The sequence below is a fragment of the Osmia lignaria genome, chromosome 11 (genome assembly GCF_051020975.1).
Source record: "Osmia lignaria lignaria isolate PbOS001 chromosome 11, iyOsmLign1, whole genome shotgun sequence".
Lineage (NCBI taxonomy): Eukaryota > Metazoa > Arthropoda > Insecta > Hymenoptera > Megachilidae > Osmia > Osmia lignaria.
The window spans coordinates 6,468,759-6,495,545 of NC_135042.1; the positions used below are offsets into that span (position 1 = coordinate 6,468,759).

General features: G+C 42.1%; 4 protein-coding genes across 6 annotated transcripts in view; 1 reads left to right on the forward strand and 3 right to left on the reverse strand.

Moving 5' to 3' along the window:
- The window catches only part of Ance-3 (angiotensin-converting enzyme Ance-3), a 41,566-nt gene extending 15,574 nt beyond the window's left edge, over window positions 1–25,992 (forward strand). For 2 of the 3 annotated variants that reach the window (XM_034323492.2, XM_034323493.2), the window contains 3 exons: window positions 13,794–13,934; window positions 22,352–22,518; window positions 24,841–25,992. In XM_034323492.2, coding sequence (XP_034179383.1) covers window positions 13,794–13,934; window positions 22,352–22,518; window positions 24,841–24,986 — 454 coding nt within the window. In that variant the 3' untranslated portion in view covers window positions 24,987–25,992. The remainder of the gene's footprint in view (window positions 1–13,793; window positions 13,935–22,351; window positions 22,519–24,840) is intronic. The other variant, XM_034323491.2, reaches the window with a different exon arrangement.
- LOC117603720 (uncharacterized) lies at window positions 415–2,895 on the reverse strand. Its single transcript, XM_034323133.2, is given in 3 exon segments — window positions 415–1,824; window positions 1,979–2,116; window positions 2,782–2,895. Coding segments are annotated over 3 exon segments (1,584 nt in total). The 3' UTR covers window positions 415–492.
- On the reverse strand, window positions 3,720–5,430 carry LOC117603914 (uncharacterized). The gene is made up of 2 exons (XM_034323508.2): window positions 5,042–5,430; window positions 3,720–4,973 (listed from the first exon to the last, which is right to left on the reverse strand). The coding sequence occupies exons 1-2, from the start codon at window positions 5,256–5,258 to the stop codon at window positions 3,967–3,969; spliced, it is 1,224 nt and encodes a 407-aa protein (XP_034179399.1). The 5' UTR covers window positions 5,259–5,430; the 3' UTR covers window positions 3,720–3,966.
- On the reverse strand, window positions 8,796–10,981 carry LOC117603915 (uncharacterized). The gene is made up of 2 exons (XM_034323510.2): window positions 10,834–10,981; window positions 8,796–10,348 (listed from the first exon to the last, which is right to left on the reverse strand). Exons 1-2 carry the CDS (start codon window positions 10,843–10,845, stop codon window positions 9,239–9,241), a joined length of 1,122 nt encoding a protein of 373 aa, XP_034179401.1. The 5' UTR covers window positions 10,846–10,981; the 3' UTR covers window positions 8,796–9,238.
- Window positions 25,993–26,787: the final 795 nt, after the last annotated feature.

Below are 26,787 nucleotides of genomic sequence, written 5' to 3' on the forward strand. Positions count from 1 at the left end.
TTTGCAAGACCGGAAGAAGGATATCTGGTATTAAGCGGGAATTTATAATTTCTGGCTATCGAATAATCTTTCCGCGAGGTTCTCGGCTTTTCTCGCGATCGGCGAAAGGTGTACGAGCGAAATTTCCGCGAGTTTATCGTTATTATTTACTATTCCATTCCGTACACGGTAGAACGCGTCGAGAATTCGCGATGAAGATGTTAATGAGCGAACGCTTCCTCGCGAGGAATTTGTTTCAAAGTGAAAAAATAAACCGAGCCTCGCAAGGAGCACGCATATCACGCAACATTTTGGAAAGGATAAAAAACAAAGTATACAAGTTTTAGGTTTTATTTTTATCGAAAAGAAAATAATCAATTCCATCGATTCAAACTTATAAATAAATTCTTACATACTTCAAACGTTCTTCCTATATTAAAAACCCTGAATATCTAATTCCAGGGATTCAGTCGAAATAAATAACATATTACGAAACAATTTTCATTACAAACACTATTGTAGGTACCTCGACGGTCTACGCGATCTGTCTAGCTCCTTTCGTCTGTAACTCCTTTCAGATTTCTGATTCCAGCTCGAGTCTTCCCTGTCCTTGAACCCGTGACCTCCTTTCCAGTCAAGGTTCACAGGTACCGGTACCTGTACCCAATAAGGAAATGGTTTCTCTACCGGTACAGGCACTGGCTTAGTCACGTATACCTCGTAAGGTCTGTCTACTGCTACTTTGATCGGTACATGGTAAGGTTTCTTCACCTCCACCTCGATAGGTTTCTCAACAGTGTACGGTTTAGGTTCAGGTACCTTTATCGGCACCGGTACCGGCCTTTCTACCGGTACTGGATACGGTGCGTCGACGGGTACCTTAATCGGTACATTATACGGTTTATCGACAGGCACTGGATACGGTTTCGCCACCTCTACGGGGTACGGTTTAGGTACAGGCACCGAATATGGTCGGTCCACTATTACTTTGACAGGTACTGGTACCTTGCTCTCCACCTCGTAGGGCTGAGGAACTTTAACCGGCACTTTCACCTCGTAAGGCACTGCTTTATCGACAGCGTACGGTTGTGGTACAGGTACCTTCACCTCTATCGGTATCTTTTTCTCCACTGTGTACGGTTGAGGTACAGGTACTTCGACTGTGTAAGGTACAGGTCGCTCCACCTTCACCTCGTACGGTACCTTCTTCTCAACGGTGTACGGTTCCGGTACTTCGACCGGTACGTTCACGAACACTTTGACGGGGTACGGTACTTTCTTCTCGACGGTGTACGGCTGAGGTACAGGTACCTTCACTTCGTACGGTACGTGTTGGTACACTGGGTACGGTACTTTCTTCTCGACGGTCACTGGTACCGGCACCTTCTTCACTATGGTTACCACTCTTGCCTTCTGCCATGGTGAAATGTCCTGGTAGGATTCGCTTCTTGGAAATCTTCTCCATTCGTCGTCGATTTTACTTAACCATCCTCTGAATCGTCTTGATCTGAGGCTTCTATAAGGATATTTGCTCCAATCCTCCGTGTCGTCTTCTTGATCACTTTCGTCCTCTATCGAAGATGAGCGACTGAATTTGTTAAACTTGTCGTTGTACGAAAAGTCCTCGCGATAGGGAGCCTTCCTCACTGTTGAGTGTGATTCCCGAATGGTTTTCGTTTCCGTGGTGGTGTTTCCGCTTTCCAGTGCCTTCTCAACTGCTCTTTCGGCAGCCCTCTCGGCTGCCTTTTCCACCGCGAGCTCGGCAGCCCTCTCGAGGTCCTCTCGACGAGTAGCTGAACACGTTAGGACCATCGAAAGGCAGGCTAACGCCACTATGCTTTGTTCCTGAAGAAAATTGATCGCATAAATTAGTAACTAGAATTTTAGGCAGGGCTATAATTTGGAATAAAATTGAAAAAGTGCAAATGACAAAGGATCTAATTAGTCGCGTATTTCAAAAACTTTTTAAAGTACATATAGGAGGTATCAAGGTACCAACCAGACGTCCCATGATGAGACGTTTCCAGTCGCGACGATAGATTAAGATGCACTGAATTCAAGTCAATGGTGCTCTGGTATTATTTATACACGGTGGACGACTTTCGCCGGTCCAACCAGCTTTATAGACTTGCACTACCTTGTTCGTAACAATTATCCGCGGTTAAACGGTCATTGTTCTTCATAGAAATTAACTGAGCAGAGTCGAGGATCACGGAAACGGCGGAGAACCGTACAAGGAGTTTATTATTCCGATCGTAAAGTCGCTTTTGTTTGCCGCAAAGAAATTCAGAAAAGGTATGGAAATTATTGTCACGGAAATACTCTTGCGTTTTTATCAACCACGAAGTTTCTAGTAACTTCTCTGAACTCTGATTTGTTTTATAATATTAGGCCTTGATCGTTGGTGTCTCATCAGGATAGTTTCAGTTTAATAATCCAAGTTATTTTACATCTGACTATACATCACCCTGTGGTGATAAAAAATTATGCTCGATTCAGGGCTATAAAGGTTCTAGTTCATTAATCTCACGAACAAGATGCATTCACGTTTGACAGATGAAAGTGAACAGCCACTTTCTATAGGACAATCGTAAAACCGGACAAACCCTGCTATTTTGTTCTGGAACAAACGAAGATACGTTCCTTTTTGTATTTAACGTGGAACTCGTTCGTAGAACAGAAATGTTAAACGATCATCACTTGCCACGTTCTTTTTATTACCATTGTCCTTTTCGCATCCTGCGTAATTCCACCGGCAATGATTTATTATATAGAACGACACTGTTCGTACAATCTGCTCACGTTCTTTGATTCTTTCCGGTTCTCTTCATCGATCACTGCGAACCATCGAGTTTCTCGTGCAAGTTCAGTGAAACCGAAACCGGTATAAAAGTTCTCTTCTGGCTGCTTTGCCATTTTAAACGCGCCGCTTTCTTCTTCGGCTTTGATCGCCGACTAGAAATTTCAACGCGTGCTATACGTACCGTACCGGTTTATAGCTCAGAATCTAAATAGCATTTTTACATTGGTAATTCGAAATTATAATACTATAATACTAAGTTGGCAATTAAAATTTTCTATTATATAAGTTTCACATTTGTTACGAGAATATTAATTTGATTAGCTCATTATTCTAATAAAATATTATAATTTGATAAAGCTTTCATTTAGAAGCTTTCATAGTATTATTTCAATGAAATCTTTTTCAGACGACTCGAAATTGCAAGTGATATCGCGTCATATTTAATTAGCATGATTCAATTACCATAAACATATCTGTAGCGAAGCAATTACGCGAAGGGTGAAAGTAATCTTGTCTAGAATAAATCTAGCATCTTGTAGATTTCACAATTCTAGTTTCCTTAATTTACGTCAATAGACTCGAACAAATTGAATCTCGCTTTCAAGCGACAACAACTAATTGAATTTGGCGAGAAACAATTATTTCGCTATTGACTCTGTGGTGGAAATTGATTGAGGGAATTGTTGTTTGATAAAATTCATTTATTTTCTTACAATATACAACCTCTCGCGGAACGCGTGCGCACTAAAACTGAAACTAAATTGTCGATACACGTTGCAGTTTTATGCAGTTCTTCCAAGAAATGCATTTCACCGTAAACCAAAGTCTGACAATCAGAAAGATGGCGTTATCTGTTTATTTATAAACTAACAAATTAAGATAGGACTTCTCTGAAAACCTACAAAATTTTCTGAAACACATTCCAAGATTTCTCTCGCTTGCCATTATACAAATAGCATTAATTAAACATTAAAATACAAAAATAGTGAATTGTACTTCGCAATAGTTTCGAGATGCTCGTAGAGATACATATGCCTCGACTTTTCAACACTCTTCTATCTTCGTTCTTAAATTCAATTCTTATCCAAAAATTTACATATCAATTTGGAATTTAAATAACAACTCTACGCCTACACAAGCATCCTAACGAAACAATTAACCTACCATCCATCTTCGATCACGATTCATCGTTTCCAATCGTAATGTTCCATCGGATGTTCGAGATTTTCACGATGTGCCGGTACAGGGACCGCCACTTTGATAGGATAAGGAATGGGTTTTTCGACAGGATAAGGCACAGGCTTTGTCACGTGAACGGGTACGGGCCGATCGACCGGTACTTTTACGGGTACGAGTACCGGTCTCTCAACGGTGTACGGTACCTCTTTTTCGACTGGATAGGGTGCAGGTACAGGGATCTTCACCTTGACCGGTACTGGCTTGTCGACAGGCACTGGTACCGGCCTAGGAATCTCGACCTTCACAGCCACCGGTACTGGCTGTTCAACCGGATAAGGTACCGGCCTGGATACCGGTACTGGATAAGGTTTAGGTACCGGTACAGGTATCGGTTGCTCCACCTCGATTCTGATGGGATAATGCACCACTTTCTCGACAGGATAGGGTTGAGATACGTGTACAGGCACTTTCACCGGTACCGGTATCTTTCGTTCGATAGGGAACGGTTCAGGTACTGGTACCTTAACTTCGTAAGGGACCTTCTTTTCAACTGGGAACGGGTCTGGTATGTAAACCTTCACTGGTACCGGACGATCGACAGGTACCTGGACTGGATACGGTACTTCTTTGATAACAGGTACCGGCCTGGGTACCTTGAAAGGCATCTTCACGAAAACCTTCACAGGGTATGGTACCTTCTTCTCGACTGCATAGGGTTGAGCTACTGGTACCTTGACTGGGTATGGTATATTCTTCACGATTGGGTACCGGACAGTTTTCTCAACTGGATAGGGCACAGCTACCTTCTTTATAACTGTGACCATTTTCTGCACGTCCTCGTGAACGTGGTGACCTAGAACTTGACCATCGTGTGGAACACCGAGCGGTACTCCACCTCCGTCGTAGTCGTGAGCGAACGTCCCTGCCTCTTCCAGGTCGCCTCTTACAGGAAGATCGTCATAGTGGCTTGTCTCTAGATGTTCGTTCCACGGTTGATCGTGATAAGGGTCGTCTAAAATTAGAGTCCTTAGCTTGACCGGTGGAAATTTAGCTTAAGGTCCATTTTCAACGTATACTCACAGCGTTTTTCGACAGATTCTGATGAGCCCGCTCCCTGGTCCTTGTCCTCTGAAGTATTTCTTAATTGTTCTTCAGGAAGGTAGAAACTTCTTTGTAGTCTCATATACGTTGGCCTCATCGTCGTGATTTTGTATTTCTCTCCGGTAGAGGGATCCTCATCTTCCTTAATAGGTGAACTTAGGGCTGTAGCCACAAAGAGTATCAAGAAGATCGCCATATTATTCTATAAAATAAGTGAAAATCTATTCACAAAAGCTTTCAAAAAATAATTCGTTACGAGTAAAACATTTGTTAACACTTTCGTCTACGATGAACTTGAAGCTTCACTGTCACACCAAATCAATCTCACTCGAATCTCCTCGGTTCTGAAACGTACCCTGTACCCCATCTTGAGGTCTCTTCAAGGTGCAGATCTTACGGTGCACAATCTGGACTAGATGTAAGTAAATCAGTCGCGTGGATTAGCTAGCTTTTATAGTTTCTTGATGCCGATCCGTAGGCTGCACACGCCGATGGATTCACCAAAGAGGGAACCTGATTTACTTTCGCATCTCGTGCCTTCTCGAAGAGAGTGAAACTCTTCGTGATATTGTTGTGAGGCAGATAAATCCGTTCGGAAAACTCGATCTTCCACGGAGGTGGTTTGTGTACAGGTGAAAAGAGCGACACCAAGTCTAATACTAGTTTTTCCTGTTGGTAACCTTGCAAAGCATTCCATCGAGAATGTGGATCGTGTTTTGATCTGTCTTTTAGTCACGTACAAATCGAAAGCGAAAAATTCGTTCATGATGGGATGAGAGGATTCTTTGACCGATCTGCTTTGCGATTTCTACTCGAAAGCGAAATCAAACCGAGCGAGTCTAAAATTCGGCGGATATTCTTACTTTTTTTATTCGACCCGACTCCAACACACCCAATACATTAATAATACTTAACTAAATTACTATTTAAAAACTTACATTACATTACTACCAGGTAAATGCCAATTTTTATAGTCCAGTATTTTATGCCGTAATGGAAATGGAACAGCAAATCGAACGTATCCATCGAGAGAAATTAAATAGTTTCAGTGTTAAACAGAAGGATCATTAAGAAACAACATTCAGTCTTCCGGGAAACGACCAGAAACTCGAGTATCTTTAGGTGAACTTTCACGGCCGTGTCGATGGAAACTGCGCTGTTGTAACAAATAAAAACAGAGTGGACAATTCACGAAGGTACACGTAATAGTCGAAAGAGTCAAGCATCAGTTGGCAGTGAAAATTGTAATTATCGTGTTTGATAGAAACCGTTTTGCCGAGATTTCACGGTAAACACGCGATGATTACGAGACCGTGAATACGTTTGATCCCGTTTGCTTTTGGTTCACTTTTTTTTTCATCGTACCAGAGAGACTCGAAGGATCATTGCATTATACATGGTAATTTTTTCCATGCGCGTAGTCAGAGTCAAGGAGAGAGTATCATCTCGAGGATAATGAAAATTTATGCTTTTATGTCTTTGGAATCGTGAAAAGTAGATTTACTTTGAATTTTATTTTATATATCTTGTCTTTTGTACTCTGAAATTCATTTTCGCTTTCTGAATTTGTCGATTATTTGAATATTTTTTAATTTACATTTAGGGGAGTTGAATTTTGTAACGTGTGAATTTAAAGTTTCAAGATCTGATTGAAAGTTTAATTGCTTTATTTCAGCAAGTGAAGAGAATGCAAGGTTGAACGTACGGAGATTCAATAAATAGTCTTCCCAACTATGTGTAAACATAGAAAACTCGCAATTTAGAGTAATTGCTACCACTTAATGGTTTATCGGCACGCAATGTGATTTAGATGAGTAACCTGATAGCGAGACGGCGATCTCGATTTGAGGAATGCTGGATAATTACATGGCACGCGTGTTTAGCATAGTTTCCCATCTTCGCTTTCGATGCGTGCATAGTAATCAACTTATAATTGTACATCATAATTGAGATACTCTGTTTCAAATGAAGCAATTACGAGTATTATATCGAAGACAGTAATTTTCAAACATTTAAATAGAATCTAGATATCGTTTTGCAATTTATCGAACGCTGTTCATTATCGATAGTTGCATTCTAAATGCAACTGCATTGCAGTGGATGCAATTGAATGTACCTCTAGCGCCACCTAACAGAGGAATACCGCTACTACTGGTACGAAAGGCTTATGGTAAATAGTAAAACACACCTTTTCTCTGTTTTACCATTTACCGTAAGTATCGCGTTGCTTCTTTATTGACTGTCGTCGAAAGGAAGAGTTAAGGGACGCCTCCACCAGGGCGCGAAGGCGCTGCAATGATTCAAACACAGAGAAAAAAATCTTTTGAAATTTAAATACTTTTACATTCGCCTTTTTGTCAAATTTAAATAACACCTTGCAATTATAGCCCTGTAATGTTAATCTGTTTATGAAAGCACCTGCTTCCAAATTTGAAATCCGCATTTCGGAACAGTCAGAGACCAAGGAAGGGAAGGAGCAAAGGGTGCTCGTTTATTTAAAAACGCGTAAAAGGGAAAGGGATCGTTGAACGCTGAGAACAAAGGCACGAGTTTCTCTCACGACGATCTTTTTCTCGTCGGAAGGCGAAGGGAGGTCTCTCACTTTCAGCCTCGGTCGCGTGCGACTCGATTTCGTAACAATCGCTAGCTGGTCCGATGGACGAGCACGTAAATCCACGGTTCGCGAGTCAAGTAGCCGGTTGGGCACGGTCGAAGTGGGTCGAAGCTTAGAACTTAACCGTGGACGAATTAAACTTGGAGGCACGATCTTCGACACGCTCCGTCGCCTTTTCCTAAAGAACCTACACCACTCGGTGCGATCTTAATTGAAGATTCTAACGAATGCAGGGCCACGTGCGCGATTCCTTGCTCGCTAATTAATCAATGAGGATCGTGCACCACTCTTTGTTGGCAAGTTATCATGGTACAGGAATTGAAATCATATAGAATCCACAGGGTTGCCTAACAAACTCATCCACGTAACGATGGTAATTGAACGTTTCCGAAGCGTCATTGCTAAAGCTTCCGGTTTGGTCGTTTCAAAAGGGGGACTAGGTTTTTACATCTTCGACGATCGTTTTTCCTTCGATAGATAGATGAAGGCAATAATTATTCAGAGATCTTACAAAAAGGCAATTTCTATTGGCACTTGTCGAGGAATAAATCAAATAAATTGGTATTGTTGAAAGAAATATTAAGGTCTTCGTTTCTCGTCGAAGCTCTCCAATATACACAGACCTACTCGATGGCTGGTTCTCGCGAAAAATAGAAACGGGTCGAAGAGGCAGGGTGGTATCGAGCAGAGCGTCGGTGCAAATTACGAGGACACGTGGACGATAAGGGGACGATGAAGAGCATCGATTTACTAGGGGTTTGGCAGCGAACGAACTAGGTCGCGACTGGCACCATCCGATTTTCCGTCGACGATGAAATCTTGGCCAACGAATGGCCACGCATGGTCGGCTCGAAGAAAGTTTTAAGTGGAAAGCGAAATATGCATTTATTTCTGTCGATTGAATTGAAGAGGAAAAATATATGGTAAATAAAGGAAAGCGAGTATTCGATCGTGACAGGTTCTCTATACAATTTTCACGAACTTGCGAAAAGGATTGCGAGTATGGAACGATGGTTAACGATTCGGAAAATGAAAGTGGAAATCAATGAACTAGTGACGTTCGGTCGAAGGGAGAAAGAAAATTTATGAACGAAGAATCAGAAAGAACACTGTTGAATGTATTCTTTACAATTATTAATATTTATAGTTCGTACAAAAATACATGTATTCTGCTATATCGGTAAAAAAAAAAAATAGATGAGATAAGCGAGCTGTTTTCGAGCGAAGGTCACTAAAGGCAGCCTCCCAGTATGGATCTGCCCGGTCCTTTTTTGAAGCCGTGACACGCGTTGCCGTGTTGCGGGGACTCGATACGATCCACCCGTACGAAGAGAGCAGCCTTTGATAGTGACTCTGTTCGCCGCCGGAAGTCCTTCCCGTCGCCCGATCCAGGTACAAGAAGAAGGCCGTTGTGGATCGTCGCGTACCATCAACATCCTCCTCCGACTCGTTTACGTTTCTATCTCTCTCTCTTCCCTGTGTTATCTAAAAGTGTTGGACTGCTTGGTCACCGATGCACGCTCCGATCGGCGAGCAAAGCAGCGCTATTCCAATTTTTCTGATTAATGATACGAGTAACCATGGCTGCCTGACCAATCGTTGCTGTAGCTGTGACTGTAACCGCTGTCGTGATGATGAACAGGAACAGCTACCGGAACTTTGACGGGGACCGGTACGGGCTTCTCGACCGGGTAGGGTACTGGTCTCTCCACGTGGACGGGGTACGGTCTGTCTACCGGAACCTTAACTTCGACCGGCACCGGTCTCTCCACGGGGTAGGGCACCGGCTTCTCAACTGGGTACGGTTGCGGAACTGGTACCTTCACGGCGACGGGGTACGGTTTCTCGACTGGTACAGGGTACGGTCTGTCGACTGGTACTCTGACGGCTACAGGCACTGGCTTCTCGACTGGGTACGGTATATGCCTCTCGATGTGCACGGGGTAGGGTTTAGGCACCGGCACATGGATCGGACGGTCGACGGGTACCTTCACTGGGACCAATCTCTCCACTGGATAGGGTGCTGGTACGTGGACCGGAACTTTGACCGGCACTGGGTACGGCTTCTCAACGGGGTACGGTTGTGGTACCGGGACCTTCACCGGGTACGGTACGTGCTTCTCGACTGGGTAAGGCTGAGGTACCAGAACTTTGACGGGATATGGACGATCGACGGGCACATGGACCGGGTAGGGTACCTTCTTCTCCACTGGGTACGGCTGTGGTACGTGGACGGGAACTTTCACGAGGACCTTGACTGGGTAGGGCTTATCGACAGGGTACGGTTGTGGTACTGGAACCTTCACTGGATACGGTACCGGCTTCTCGACTGGGTAAGGCACGTGCTTCTCAACGGGGTACGGAACAGCTACGTTCTTCACGACGGTCACGGTCTTCACGTGTTCGTGGTGTCCAGCGTCCAAAATGTGTCCACCGTAGCCACCGGAGTATCCCAGGTGTCCGTATCCACCGTTCAGTTCCAAACCACCGTGTCCACCTGCGCCGATGTCGTATCCACCGTCGTAGCTGTAGCCATAACCGAGACCCAACAGTCCGCGCTTTTCTTGTTTCTTCGTTGTCTTATCCTCCACCGATTCCACTACTTTCTCGTTCTTCTGGGCTTCATCGGCCCATACGGCCGAGACCAGCAGGGCGATCGCTGTCGTGTAGACCTAGAAAGCACAATTCAGGACGTCAGTGTCTCCGTTGTTAGACCAGTCACGTTCGAAAACCGAAAACGATTCGAGAAACCGGTTGAAAACAGATCACGAGCAGGAATTTCTAGTCGAAAGATACTCTATCTGGAACGCGGTAAATCTTCAATTTCGGAGGACCCAGTTTGCCGAGGATTTTCGTAAATTTTCAAACAATAGAAATCACTACGCGATCGAAGGATTATGGAATGGGAACCGTTTCAATTTCCGGAAAATCAAACACGTAATCATCGACTCCCTAGAAAAGGAAAGCAACGGTCCCGTATCGGAAACTAATGGAGAATGAAACCGCGATACACTCCCTTGGCAGAGATCGTTCACTCGGCGACGAAAAGCGTTCTATCCGCGTCACTTGGTCCTCTCATTTTTTTTTTCTTTTTGTTTTTTCGGATGTCCCGTTTTCAACGTCGATTCGTCGTTACGTGTTTACCACGAGCACGTACCAGAATTCTCATTTTTGCTTCCGAGATATTCCAGGTGCGTCCAGAAGTGAACTGGATGCTGATTGCCGTCGGTTCGTCGCCTTATATACGCGGCATACTTTCGCCTTCGCCACCCGGGCCCAACTCGCGTACCCCCCACGTTACACCTCTTTGTTCGCGTAGAACGACCACGATCGGCTACCACTCCCCTTTGGGACACACGACTCTCCTCCCCACGCCTCTCGAAAACGTCCCTCTCCTTGGGCAACAGTTTCGTTTTCTTCTTCGTCCGCGGGATCCCCACTGTACAAGCCTTCTTGTACCGCTTCCATCGTTATGCGGATATTCGATTTCCATACCCTCCGCTACGACACATTTTATTTATTAAACAATTCAAGTGTAATCACTCTACTTATCATTTTTTGGGGGATGATTGATATTGGGTGAGTACAATGGTTTTGGATAGTTCATGGTTCCTAGATTTGGTACTTGGATTTAAACAGGATCTAATTAAGAATTGGGTCAATTAAAATTTGGTCGATCTAGTTTTGAATATTCACATTGTTAGATTTATTAAAAAATTTCCATTTCAAAGGTAATGCTAGAAACAAACAAGGGTATCCTAAAATTTTCCCAGTCTCGTTGCATCGATCCTTTCCCGTCCTTTATCCGGCACTTTGACTTCCGGCTGCACGTAATTCGCATTCCAACGTGTCGGCGCTTAAATTATCTCACCGTAATTACAATGCCTGCCTCTCGAGCCCTGTTTCTCTCCCTCTAATCAAGTTCATTGCATGGATCGCTGCAGGGTTCATTCGAAAGGCTTTGAAACTCGATCCGCCGGTCAAATTTTCGCAACGGGGTCGATTCGTACGAATTTATTTTTTATTTTAATCGGAACCAAAAGTTGTATCGCCCTGGGCAGTACATCGATAAAATTGGATCGTTGCAACGATCCTCTTCCCTTTCTCCGTTAACCGTTCCGTTTTCGTCCTTCCTCTCGAGGCGATCAGGCTCGATTACGTGTACACGTTAACGTAAAGCTCTCTCTTTTTCTCTCTCCTTCTGGTAGGATTTATCCGTTGCCAATCTCGTGGGTGCAACCATTACTCCCTTTCATGAGACACGCGGTCCTGCGTCACGATTTCCCTCTCCATTTTTCCGCAACGACCCCGGTTCCGTTTTCTTCCACGTACGCCTACTAGAACACCAACCCGGCGAAATGTTTTATTTCAATATTTATCCTTGTTTCTGGCTATTACGTAACGGGCGGGTACCGTACGATGCGTGTGCACCATCGTGGAAACAATTGGGGAACCGTGAAAGTGCCCGATCGCTGGACGTTCGATGGGCTCTTTCTTTAAAGGATTCTGTTCCCCCTTGCGTAACACGTTTAAGGACCATTGTTATACAAGATTTTCATTATACGATGGTCCTGGAACGGTTTGAGGAATTTCAAAGCAGGATCTGAAAGTAGAATCTCGTCGAAGCTGGTCAAACTCTTATCTAATATCCAGTCGAGAGACTGCGGGTCAAAATCCTTAGATCATTCGTGATCCTCGAGTCGCTGGACCGTTTCTAACAATCGATTTTCCTGTAAATGTTGCATAGACACGACTCAATGAATCACATCGCCATTCACGGAAAAGGCTTCACCTTGGTTTCAATTATCATCGAAGCCGTTTTTCTCGCCTTGGATCGTACGCACCTCGCAGGAAATTAGCTTCTTTCTGATGGATCTCTATCGGAGCTATCCGCGTAGGTAGAACTGAAAGGTCAATCGATAAAATTCATATGTTTATCCTTTTTTCTCTATCCCGTTCAATTTCACTCTCTTTCGTTACAAACATTTCATTTTCCTTCCGTCATCGGTGGATCGCAGAAGGAACTTGATAAGAGGAACCTTGGTGAATGGAAAGGCAATGGTATCCTTATTTCTTGCAATTTAATTCCATCCTTCTTTAGGTAGAAAAATATTTCATTTTCTATTGCTAGTCATTACAGAAAGGGAAAAATAATAATTTTATTAATCTTGGCTCTCAATACAGAAAGGCAGCCTATTAATAATTGACGTTCAAAACAAATGTACAGGGAATATCTATCAAAGTAGGTGTTACGCGAGATGCTATTCTCTCACGCAAGATGTAAAAGTCTTCAACAAAGTAACGATAGCGATCGGTAACGCTAATGGTGCACGATTAAACGATAAGTTGTTTAAGCGAAGCTGACGCGTTTTCAAGCCTCATTACGTATGAAACGAACACGACGGTACACCGTTTAAGTCCTTTCAAATCTCTCCTCGTTAAACGGAATTAATGTCCTGGTGGTGCAATCGCGATACTCGATACCAAACAATAACAAACCTCTGCAGAATTTCCTCGATCGAACAAGGAAAGCGATTGATTTCCGCACGCGAAAAAAAGAAGAGAGAAGGCTCCGGTAAAAGAACCGAAAGCGATATTTCTTCACGCGAGAGGCAACCAAAATTCCAACCACTAAAACCTTCCGAGTGTGTAATTAACGATCGTTATGAAACTGCCGATCATCCAGACGACATTCCGACGCTTTCGCGAATCGCGGTCGTAACAGTTTTCAGGACAGCCTGTTCTCGATGGAAAGTAGACGAGCGTGGAGGGATAGTCTCGCGTTTTATTACGTAAAGGTCGTCGTCGATGAAGAGTCTCGGTAAAACGGCGACCAGCCGATCTCTGTCTTTCTCTTTTGCTTCGTTCTCGAGCGAAGAAGAGTCGAGGAAGAGCATTGCTTGCTATCTCGCTAAAAGGCATCCTAAGCGACCTCGATGACACTGGCCTTGAATGAACGTCGCGATTTCTTTAAGATTCGTAAAAAGTAGCCACCAGGGTCATTAAACCCCTTGATCGACCCTCCAGCGATGGAACAGAGTCGTTTGCTAACCCAAAGTCCATCGTCATCCATTGCTTTCTGGCAAATTTTATTCTAATTTTATTTATGTTTAATAGGAACTTCGTGGCAGGTGTTCTTCAGTTCCAACTGTACCGAGCTCTTTGCCAGGCGGCTGGCCAGAGGAACGTCGATGATCCCAGAAGACCGCTGCACAGGTGCGACTTCTACAGAAGCCCGGAAGCTGGAAGAATCTTAGGGTGAGTGAATATTATGATAAAACGTTCCATGAGAATGAAAAAACACTCGCAACTACTGTTAACTCCATCCTGCAGCAGAAGTGTCCTCGAGCAATTCTACCAAGAACTAGTTACATCTATCCAGTTAGCAAAGTAAATAACTTTCTCAACGAGATGATAAATGCACCGAAGGATACCATAGCTCCCTTTTTATCGTACTTCATACCAGCGAAACGGCACACGTTTAAGCGATCTCGCAAAAAAAGAACGGAAGTGCCGCTTGCCAGCAACCACCGCATTAAAGTGTCGTTTAACTTGAATGGAAACGTGAGTTTAATTTTAAAACAACAGCACCAGTATTTAGAATTTCTATCTCTTCAATATTTAACTAAGTTAATTGCAGTACAATTGTAGTGGCAATTAACCAATTTCTTCATTCTTCAATTAGTTGACTGAATTAAATTCGTAGAACCGTCACATGGATTCGTATGGTAAACAACATCTCGATAGAAAGTCGATCTAGCGAGATGAACGATTAAATAATCGATAGAAAAAGCAAGGATTTACGAAACACGCCTGTACTTTCCCTTCCGATCGATTCTAACAATTTCGCGAAACATCCAAGATTTCATATTTCTCTGATCATCAAAAACTAACTTTTGAATGGTAAAGATAAAAAATCCATATTTAAATTGTTTAGATTAAATCGATTAAGACGAAAATGTCGACTACATTCTTGCATTTCATTTTTCGGACCACGGATGTTTTTAAACGTTTATGTAACATGTTCTCGTTTTTTTCTGCCGTGTGTAAAAACAATTTTTTTTTCTACAGAATTTCGAAACGGAAGTTTTTCGAATGTTTATTCATTTATTTAATGACCCCCTGCCGTATTGGCGGCTGGTATCATAAGGGAAACGTCGATAAGGTTCCAATCGCTAAAAGCTTCCTCGCGAAAGTGCAATTGCACGAAAAGATTTACCAATAATTCTGATAAAGTGAAATCAACGATTTGTTCAGTGACACAGCCGATGTTTATTTCTCTTCAACACTTGCTACGCACGATCCATCAAGCGGTTCGATGATGAAACAAATTCGCCTCGATATTTCTGTGAATCTGAAGATCATTTATAAAATGTCGAATACTTATATATCATTTATATTGCAGAACGTATAAATCATATACCAGCGGCGCAGTCGCAAAAATATAAAATTTAAAGCGTAATAAATTACGAAAGAAATAATTAAGAAGAAGGGTTTCGATTTTCGAATAACATAATAAATTAAGAAAACGATCGAGTTCCTGTTGGAACGTGCCAATTAAGTATTCCAAGGTGACGGGACAAATTAAAAAATCAAAAGGATACTTCTGTTCGAACACGCGTTCTCTTTCATACCGATGAATATTCTGCACCGCTGATATTTTCCACGCAATTTTTGGAAATTCAAATGATCATATGTTTTAGTCGAGTTAAGTCAGTCGGAAGGCATCCAACCGGGTTTCTACGCGAAAACGCGTCTTTGAAAGTTTTCTGACATTTTTGACCTAGTTGAAATTCAAGGCTAATTCAAGTCCGTGAGAATCATAGAAGCACCGACGGTCTCTCCTTCCTTTTACAATATTACTCTTAAAATAGGCCAGGACCTTTCGTCCTCGTGTTTTCACATACTTCAGATATTTACTTGGGGACTGGTTCTTTGTCATCTTCCGGTTGTTTTCGTGAACAGTGAAAATTTATTATAAAATGAACATTTTTAAAAGGTGTATTTAAAAAAAAAAGTCTAACTTTGAAAATTTAGTATTTAAATTCTAATTTTGGCAATTTTATTTTTGAAAGCTCTACCTTTGGAAGTTCTATCAGAAAAATTCTAAAGCAATCTTCTCAAAGGGAAATAATGTAACGTGTTCAAAATAACTTGGATCTATTCATCTAAATCCAACATACAGAGTAAATGGATTAAAGAACGTTAATATAGTTCCATATTTCGACAGAAGTTTCTTTCATAACATGCACGTTTCGTTCGTTCAATTAATTTAACCGTACATTCTCCATAGTAGTCAAGGCGCTCATTACGTTGACAGAGCAGAATTACTCTCGATCAGGATAAAATAATAATATCGTGATCCTGTTAAGATAAGCCACGTCATCGGCACCTTACATAGACGAATGATTGCACAATGTGGGACGAACAGTCAAAAAATCTCTGACATTATCGGATAGTTCCTCAATTTCTCACGAGCGTTGCGACAAGATTATTTGAATACACCAGCGTGGATGTTGCAATCGGTGTCGCATTAACCCTGAATAAATGTCGGCTTATAAATTTCGAGAAACGTTTCAGAGACGGTTAACAAATCAGGCCGTAAAAGGAGACTAAAATCGTGGAACGGAAGAATCGAAACTGGACTTCTCCCACCTTTGCCAAATTTTTACCACGTTCATTGGTGTTGATCCTTCTTCTTCTTTTTTTTTTTTTCATTTTATTGTCATCCATAAAATTATGGAAACAACACGGTAGAGATATCTGATCGTATAACAAAATTGGAATTCCCGTTCGTGTTCTGCAAGAAGCTTTATTAAAAATTCAGAGTAGCCTGTCCTCAATTTATAGAATCGATAAAATGTCTTGGGAAGTTAGCTAACTTCTATCGAAGAAATTACGTGCATTTCAACCCACCTCAGAAGCATTACACTTTATAGGTATCAGTTTTCAAATTAATTTATATTGATTGATTAGTTAAATTTAAGTTAGCCTTATTTCTATATATAAATAGATCATTTTCAGTTTAACTCACTTTTTTAATGAAATGTATATTTATACATAGAAACGCTGACTAAGATGAATATTCCTCTTCATGCGTAATCGTTAAACAATTACATCTCTCTACACTTTCACTCGCTGAAGTTCCATGAGTCGTGAAACGACACTTTTATTAAACGTCGACGAAGATTTGCGCCGTTGTATCTATTTCGCGATGATGGACCTCGATACGAGAGTGCCAAGGAAAACGAGATGCGATGACCATCGGCTGTAAATCATTCATGATTTACAACGGAATCGCGACCCGTGGGCGTTCGATGACAATAAATAATTCTTCACAAAGAACTATTCAATCTTACAATCAACAATTTGCTTCTCTAAATAGGAATACCTTTATCAACGTCCTTCGAAAGTTCGTCTTTCGGTTAGGACGAGAAAACTTGACGGAATCTAATAACAGAGATGCAGAAAAGTTTTCCCGACGAATTAATGTAATGTCAGAAAAGTCGAATCGAATCAGTAATACGAATAGTTTCAAGGTCTGACCAGAATCTTAAAAAAGTCTGAAAAAACGATGACCCTCTTCTTCGTTCAATGATAGAACATGTGTGTACAGAGTTGATCAGAAATATCGTGTGCAGGATACAATCGAGTGCCGTATTATATCGAGCTCGGTGATCGGATCGCCTCCCTTGACAATCTAGTAAACGTAATCTGGGTCAACGAGAGGGAAACCTTTTATTCGGTTCCGCAATTTCTCTGCCAATTTTCCGTCCCTCGATTCGGCCGAGCAACGATTCCAATGAGAAAAAAATCACGAGAAATAGATCGATAAAACTCGCGGCCACGTGCCGGTTAGTTCGATTCCCCCCCGCGAAGAATTAAGAAATCTCGCGAAAGAGCAATTAAAATCGATACAGCTGTCAGGATACGAAGCTGGCGATAATAAATCGCTTCTATCGCTTGGGAGTATCTAACGTTGCCACTTAGAAACGTGGTACCTGTTTAAAGTATAAATACACGTTTGCTTCCACGGTTAATGAAATGTTGCTTGTAAAACAATTACGCAATAGATGGCGTCAAGACGTTGTTCTTTATTTCTGTTCCGCGGGAAACAACGTTTAATCGAGTTTCGTAGGTTTTCAAACGTTGCATAAGGTGTTCGTTAACGCGTTAAATGGCACAGTGAAAATGGAAATACGCGGTATGGCGTGTTATAATTGTAATTACTCGGAATGGAACCGTTTCATTTTCCAATTCGACTGTGGGGAAAATGAATGTTCCGGCTTGTGGAAAATTCCATGGACAGGGTTTTTTCATTTTCAATACGGAATTATGCCCCGTGAGTTTATTTAATTATTTCTGCCACGGTTCTTAAATCGGCTTTGACCTGTAAAATTGCGAGCTCGTATCGTGCCATCTGGTCTCGATGCATGCCTTGCACTTTTTCACATTGCAATTGTTTATTCTACTCATCTATAAGGAAGCATAAAAAATTTCTGAATCCCCAGTTTCGTCAATTTGTAATAAAAATACTCCAATGTCAATAATAATGTCGAACGATAAGAATCTAAGAAAATTAGAATTCAAATGCCAGCTCCCGTTTCGAGCATTATCTTCGAGCAAAAGCTTGTGGATGATTCGATTTTCCAACCGAAAAGGCTCGTTTCCAGTGGCCATATTCGCGGGGGATCGATAGATGAAAATCTAGCGGGCGGTCGTCCAAAGGCCGGACTTCCTGTAATCGAAGGACGATCTCTCGAAGTGGCGCGTTGCGGACGCGTTACGAAAGCGATTGCGGCTTGCGCGTAAAAACACGCGGCACGCGTGTACGAGCCGTGTTACGAAGAAACTCGCGGCTGTCTGGCCTGTTACGCGTTGCACTTCCGTTTTATGGGCCGTGTAACCCTACTCGCGGAAAAGAAAATAAGGAAAAAAAAGGGGGGCAACGCGACGGTGGGATATATCCAGAGAATGATTTCTCGGCGTCGAGTTGCAGCTTCCTGAAACGCATCGGTCCATTGGTTCTACGACCGATAAAACAATGTTTCAATCATATTTTTATGTCATAAGTCGCGGTCGACTTGCAATTTACGCTGGTAAATGATGAGAATGTTAACCCGTTCACGACAGGATCATTCATTATTCATACAACAAGAGTTTACATAATCTTTTTTAATATTATGTAAATCTTTGCCTCTTTTTATAATCCTTTGGCACATGGATTTTTTTGTGGAGATGATCTCTGAAATATCTTTCATTTAATAGCTTAGTTTAGCGCGCTATAATTGCAATTATTCGGAATACAACAGTTGCGTTTTTCAGTTTTAAACTTTCCACTTGCCACCTTGGGTAATTAACACGTTGAATGCCGTAGGGCATTCTAGTGACCGACGCTATAATTGCAATTATTCAGAATACGGACGTTTTATTTTTATGCTTTTCACCTGTTACCTTGTGTAATTAACACGGTGAATGCTGCAGGGCTTACTGATGACCGGCGCTATAATTGCAATTATTCAGAATACAATTGCTTTTTCAATTTAAGCTTTTCACTTACCTTCTTTTGTAATTAACACGTCGACTACCATGGGGGTCTAGATATTGAATAAGCATACAATTGCAATGTACAAGCCTGAAAATATTACTGATATAGACATCATTTACGCGAAAAGGTTAATTGACGTTATTACCGCAGTGTTTCAATAACGTTCGGTACACTGTGTTTTCAATAATCATCGCGGTAATATCCGTAATTATCGATCGGATAAACCGTGACTGTAACACGACGTAAAAACACGTTGCAGATCGTGCAATTGAATACAATGAAAAAGGAAGCGTGAAACTTGGTGTGGCAAGAAATGGTTCGGATATTCCTGTAGATCGCGCCGGTTCATTTGAGATTCAAAGATCGGCAATGATCCAAGCGATATTTCAATGATGGCCTGATCGAATTCATCGGGATTCCATAATGAAGTAGTCGATCAACATTTAATTGCCGTGATTATTCAGAAATTGGTTGGGATTCATGCAAATCGAAGATCCGGCCTTGAACGCCTGCGGACCAAGCGATGCGTTTCGAAAGTCTATGGGATCGAATTAACCCTCTCGATCCAATGCTTCACACGATCGACAGGAATTTCATTACAGACAAATTGACGTCGCTTCCAAAATACTCGCAATTTTCGATTACGGAATTTCTAATTTAATTTTATTAACCACCTTAACGAGCAATGATTTTTACGTCGATGCAGTACGGCCACGTGGAATCGAAAGGGTTAGGCAATAAAATAGACAGGCTATTTTCCAATAATAACAGAAACAATTGCCATGTCGAACTATTTACCGTGTTAACCGCACTCAAGATCCCATTGTGGGCCTGTCAAGGTCTCGATTGGGTAGCAAGCAAATAGCAGAACCGGCTTGTATCGTGCAAAACCGATGAGCCAAATGACACGCGTTTCCCACAAAGCCGGTGTCAAAGATCGTTCTTAAAACGTAGAGATCGAAGCGTGGTTCGGTAGAAACGTTTCGTGACTCGATTCTACCTGTAATCGAATGTAAATCATTGAACGACAACAATGCTGTCTCCCCTATGGAAACACCTATGGGTCTCGAGGAGAGTTTGTCCATAAATTGGTTAAGGTTTCGTGAAATTTCGAGAACTCCAAGACGCTGGAATAACTACGATCCCTTAGCTAAATTTCGAACGATCAATATCGCTATGGCAACTCGGGAGAGAAGCTTCTCTTGGCCAAGTCTTCATCGCGACGGATATCCTTTCTCTCTTTTAATTATTATTTATCAAGTTTTTAGGATGAACAAAAAAAACGAAATTTATTGGAGTCGAGCAATCGTAAGGATCGTACAACAATTAACGATAATAAAGAAAAGTGGTAGAGGCAAAGAATCGATTTCACGAAAGTGAAAAGTGCACCGTCGCCGGTATTAAAACGTGATATAACGAGTTCTTTTTTTGGAAAGTCATTTGGATGCAAGCCACGTAGCCGTGGTTCGCTTCCGGTTCCTTCGAGACGGTGCCACGCCTTCCGTGGGAATCGACCAGACGGGTAAGAACATTTCGGTATGCCCTCGATGCAATTTATATCGACCTCAGAATTTCCGGTGCTCGCCACCTCGGCGAAATCGCCACTTTCCTGCCTTTCGCAACACTGGATGCTGTCACTTTGATTCTGCTTTATGGAATCGATTAACGGAACGTTTATTAAATATAAACCGGAAGTTGGACGAAAATTTTCACGTGTAATTATTGCACACTTAGATAATTAACACTTACAATTTCAAAATTTTATAAACAGATATTAAAATCCATAACTTCCAAGGATTCAGAATTTTATTCTATGTACATGGAATGAAAAATAGTAGAATTTTCAACGTAGTAGCCTAGAATTATACTGACAGTTACCACATAATGATAACAATCATCGATAACCAAGTACCTTCTTATGCAAGATACAAGAGAGGCTCGGCTATTCAATCGAAAGGTTTTCAATCCTCTTTCCCTTAAACCTCAAGCAACACTGTCATAATACACAAAAGGATAAATCGCGGATTGAATTCGCTTTATGTAACGAGGATCGTGTCGGGATTACGAGCGAGATGTATCGTTCGTTGAATTGACGATATTTCGTCAAAGGAAACGGGAAAACAGGGACAGAGGACGCGTTACAAGAGGAGCTCGGATAACAAACTCTTCCCGAACGTAAACCGAATCACGTAATAAAACAACTTCGTAAAATCCCAGCACACTTTTCGCTCTTTTATTACCATATTATTCGAGCAATCATTTTTTTGTGGTTACCGAAAGGCTGAAGACGCTGTACAAAGCTTCTATTATGATTTATTATCGACAAAACAACTCGTTCCAATGGAAACCTGAAGATGACAGTGACGAGTGTAACAACTGACAGATAGCAAGCTTCTATACACGTGGGAGTAGCTGGTCGGGATCAAAGCGTGCATTATCTTCGACAGAGTTTAACGAGATTATTACTCAAAGTACTTGCTGGCATGCCGCGAGAGACCGTGCTGGAATTATGCAGAGATTTCTGTCGAGATGAAAATTAAAGCGAGAAACAGTGGTATTGTTTGGAAGATGGTCATTAGCGAAACATTTTCAATTTCCTTTGACAATTAAATTCGTGAAAGAGTATTAATAGACCCTAATAATTTAGTCGGGAGGAGAATTATGACAGAGTCGACTGATGCACACTCGAACGTCCCTCTGGAACATGGCCGATTGCCAAAGATAGTTCGCTAATTAGCATGAACGCGGGGCGTTCGCAATCGACTGCAAAAGAAGGCTCGTTACGAATCTTTATTTTCCTCCCATTTCAGTTCCCCGCCGATTTTCCTCTGCGGCTTCGTTCGAGGTTTTTCATTGTGCGGGTTGAACAAGCTGTTGCAACGATGCGGCTAGAAAGCGCCGCCGGTGATCTCGTTAAAGACAAAACAACGCGCTTGCGAGTTACGAGCTGAGTAATTTAAATGGTCGAGCAAGCGTGTTGCTTCATGTCATTTTCCCGCCACGGAAAAATTTCTGACAGTCTTCTAATGATTTCGATCTTAAATCAGTGGAAATTTTTACTCTACGAATTTCACGGCGTCAAAAGGTTACGGAATATATGTATACATGATTCTATTATATTTTTCAGGAGAATCATGGAAAGGGGTTCATCGGTCCCTTGGCAGCAAACGCTTCAAGAAGCCATCGGCGAGGACAGATTAGACGCGTCCGCGCTCAGGGAGTACTTCAGGCCTCTCGAAGACTGGCTGAGAACGGAGAACCTGAGAACCGGAGACGTAGTAGGCTGGTCGTACGGTGAGAAAGCGATTTTTCTAAACGATTTTCGCTACCCTCCCGTGTAAACTCGTCGTGTGTATTCAGTTCCTTTCGCTGCACGTGCAAATCCGTCCAACCTCTTCGTAGCGCGCGTCATTGTTAAGAAACTCGATTATCCAAACTAATCGGAGAGCGTAACCCCGTACGATTCCGTTTCATCGCGAGAAATAATTACGATGTTACGTAATCGAAGAAACGGTATCAAAGATTTAAAGAAGTCAGTTTCTTGGAAGTCGATTGATGGAGGCGTCATTCGGTGAACGGGAATGAAATTAATAATCGTTAGATGATCAGAGATACTTAAGAGATTACGATACTTTGGTCGATTCAAAAGTTGTCCCATTCGATATGGTATATTAAATAAATCGAAGTTAATCTGTAAATGAATTCTTGAAAAAGCGGTATCTGTTCCCTTAATGAGCAAGGGGGTTTGTGCAAGCTCGTTCGGAGACTTCCGTTTTCTTATATCACGACGACAAGTCGTTTTACTTTCCAATTCCGCGTCCCGATCGCTGTTTTAAAACGATACGGTTTTTCCCACTTTCGATACTAGTTCGAAGCAAACAAGGAACCGATTCACGTGACACCAGGCGATCGGTACGAGCGTGTATCGAGCTACTCGCGCGATACCTTTCATCGTAACTTGTTACAAATTATGCAATTTCCTACCGTAACAGATTGAAGGTTGCAGTTCCCACGTGCCAGTTACCGTCGAGCGCTACAAATATTCATCGTGTGACGACATTCGACTGAATTACGATCCCCGGTGTACGGAGAAATTATTAGAATTGCCTGGGTTACGAGTCTTCTCTTCGGCCAGCAGATCTTGCCAAACTAACAGCGTAGAAACGTTACGTAAAATCGCTAGGATTCTTGTAAAGAGAGAAAAAAAAATGAGCGTGTTCCAGATGCTTTAGGATGGACTGCGGTTAATTACCTGGAAGATCATCTATCAGAGCCAGGTGTGACTCTGATTGATCGCTCTATTCGCTGACCACGCGTTTCGTTGAACTCTCATCCCTTCAGGGGATGAAGAACTTTCAAGTCCAAATTCAATATTTAAATGAAATTAATTTGCAATACGGCTCTAAGTGTTTTCACACCTATCGATCGCATCGGTGAAGCGTTAACTCGTATCGCAAACACCTGACACACCGAAAGTGTTCACCCTCGTCACGTAGAGTTGACGCAGGAAACGTCACTTTCATCCGTGGTTTCCGTGATAAAATGCAAAGCCGCTTGTCCGATCCTGGCCCCGTGAGACTGTACTTGCGAAATCGGAGTAGAACGAGGAATGAACGCGAACCTAAAGGTGCAAAACGACGAACAAAGACAACTTAAGACGAGCGAAGGGAACGAAAAAGAGAGGGACTGCGAAGTCGTGAGACACGTTCGGCGATTCCACTCTCGTTTCCATTGCACGTTGCACCTCGAAATCCGCCTCGAACTTGCGCTTTGCAAACATCTGCGCGCACTGTAACGAGAGCACCCGTGTTTTTCCGCTTCGACTCGCGTCATCGAGAATCCTTCGTTCAACGATCGTTCGTGATATTCGAACATGACACAATTCGTGGGTGGAGGAGGAAAATTGTCGCAGGTACGAGTTTCTGAGAAGCAATCGCGATGGAAAGCGAAAAGCGTACGTGACTCGCGCGTTACGAGGAGAAAGAGACTGCGAACACGACGGTTGTATAATTTCTCTGTCGATCGCGATATTGCGTACGAGCCTGTTTCTCTTTCCCTTTTCTTTTTTTTTCCTCTCTTTTCTCTCGTCTCCATTTCGTTCGAAACCACGTAATCGATCACGAGCGTCCTTTTACTATCCATGGATACTCGATTTATAGGTCTTCACATTTTTTCAGATGAAAATTAGCCATTACGAAGTAGATGATACGGAACTGAACGGTATTAATTATAAATCGTGCAGCGTGTAATTACCGCGATTAATTGGTAAACCATCACTGTGGATAAAGTAAATTATCTATGGTGAAAATACGAGTAGAGGAAAGAGGAGCAAAAAACAAGTAGTAATGTGTATGGGCAGAAAACAAACTAAAGGGGATAAGTGAAGTAGATTGAGTAGTGCAGTCAGACGGATAGAGCGCGGACCGCGGAGAGACTCCGTATGGAATAAGTAGTAGAGTCTTTCGAGCGGTGAGCAAGCAGACCAGAAGTGCATTTCAAGCATTCTAACTCTATAAATTGACTGAACCCCTAGCAAATAAAAGGTTCCAAAGTTTGGTGGTACATGCCCACCACTCGTTCGCTTAAAAATAACCCATGATTTGTCTGAATTTTCAGATGGCGATTACTGCAAACGAAGCATCGAAACAGCTGGTCTGCAGGTCTATGGAAGCGGATTTTACAACGCAGCTGTTCCAACTAGAACGACGATGATTCTCCAAGGAATCATTGCGATTCTCCTAACGATTTCGATGCTTCGTTAGGAGAATTTAATCTAGAATCTTGAATTAAACGCGAATAGGGCACTCGATTGCCTGAAGCGTTTGAAAACACTTTCCCTTTCTCTCATCAAGAGACGATCGATATTCTTCGATCATCTCGAGCTGAACAGACCAAATAAATGACCAAACATGCCAAGATATCTTACAGGTATTCTGCAGGTGTAATAAAGTTGTTGCACAGGTGAAACGCATCGGATTTCGATGACACAGATGTGTTTGCACTCGTGCCACGTGTTTTCTTGTAAGTATTCATTATTAATTTAACGGTTAATGAAGTAATTACACAGCACGTAATTAAGCAACTAGCTCGCGTACCAACGCGTGAATCGTTCTGCGCCCTGCTATTAGGTCGAGCATTGCGCCGAAGGAAAAGGGGAAAAGGGGATGATTGAAAATTATTATTAGATTGGTAATTAGACTCGTGACCTTTTCAGGTATTTTACTTGAAAATAATTTTTTTTTAATTTGTAAAGTCATAAATTTCGACCGTCTTCCTTTCAATTCTCCATTAATTGTAAGGTGTTCTGAATAAATGACAGAACAATAGAAAGTGCCTCGTCCATTGTGTAAATATTAGTACTTGTTTATCATTTATCGCGTTAAGAGTATCAAACCTTCGAACGAATCGAGTTTCACAAAGAAATCTGAATAATCTTGTTTGGAAATATTATTTCGTTTCGACGGTGTTCTCGGTAATTGGCAAAAGCATTTCAATTGTAAGCCAAACTTGATCTATTACGATTGCTCGACATCGTTGAAACTTTCATGAGAAACAAATACATAATATTCTTTCGTTGTCGTTAGTACGATTTTATACGATACAATCGATCGCGTGTGTTACTCTTTCGGATCATTTGTTCTACACGCGAACACTATTTTTTATCTTTCTAGTATTGTGTAAGACGCATAAGGAAATAAATAAACGAATTCTTAACGAAGTTTCGCCCAAGGTATTTGCAACACGGCCCAAAAATGACGTACTTCGTTTCGTAACTAGTGACGTTGGTTCGATCGTGCAAAATCCCAAAACAATGCGTTAACTCGAAAGTGTTTGTAATTAAAACAAAATCATTGACCCTGTGTTACCAGTTAAGGGTCGATAAAAAAAAAAGCAAACGAGAGTTTTATAAAGACAAAAGGGAATTGGAGGCTTGGTGGCTCATTCACCAAGAGGCGAAGCGATTCACCGGCGCTTTTTTTTATCGTTCGCCGTCCACAAAGAGGACCTGCGGCGAGGGAACCCATTATTTCCGACTTTCACGGCTCTCACAGGACCCCGACCATCGGATAAAAGTTGTTTGACGGTCAAACCCAGAATTGGTTTACCAGAGTTGCGCAACTAAAGGAGTCGCGAATCTGCACCGTGTAATCACTGTCTTTTCACGACGTAACAGAAAATCTTTCTCTTAATAATTCTTTCATAAATCTGATACCACTCAAAAATCTCATTTTAAAACATTATAGATATACATTACTGACAACACCTTGTGAAATTTTTCAGGTGATGCTGGTAAGTTACAACTTTCGTACGAATTGTCAGAGCGTGTAGGATGACAGCTTTCACGGCAGGAACGACAAGAGACGTTATTGTTCTTGCGTGGACAGTTATGCCCGGGCATAATTACACAAAGGTGGTCTGTCCAGAAACTGGTTCACCCACTTGCGTAACCCGAAGATGCGGAAGCCAAGCACGAAAGACAGTCATTGCATCATCGAACGTGCCACGATGCTTTTATTCGACCCGTCTCAAACGTGTCCCGATCTTATCTCTCTTCCCCGCTCG

Excerpts from the sequence above, each read along its gene's own strand:
- LOC117603914 (XM_034323508.2), bottom strand. The coding sequence starts at position 5,258 with ATGGCGATCTTCTTGATACTCTTTGTGGCTACAGCCCTAAGTTCACCT. Across the intron at positions 4,974-5,041 it reads AGAATCTGTCGAAAAACGCT|ACGACCCTTATCACGATCAA; the intron begins GTGAGTATACGT and ends CTCTAATTTTAG.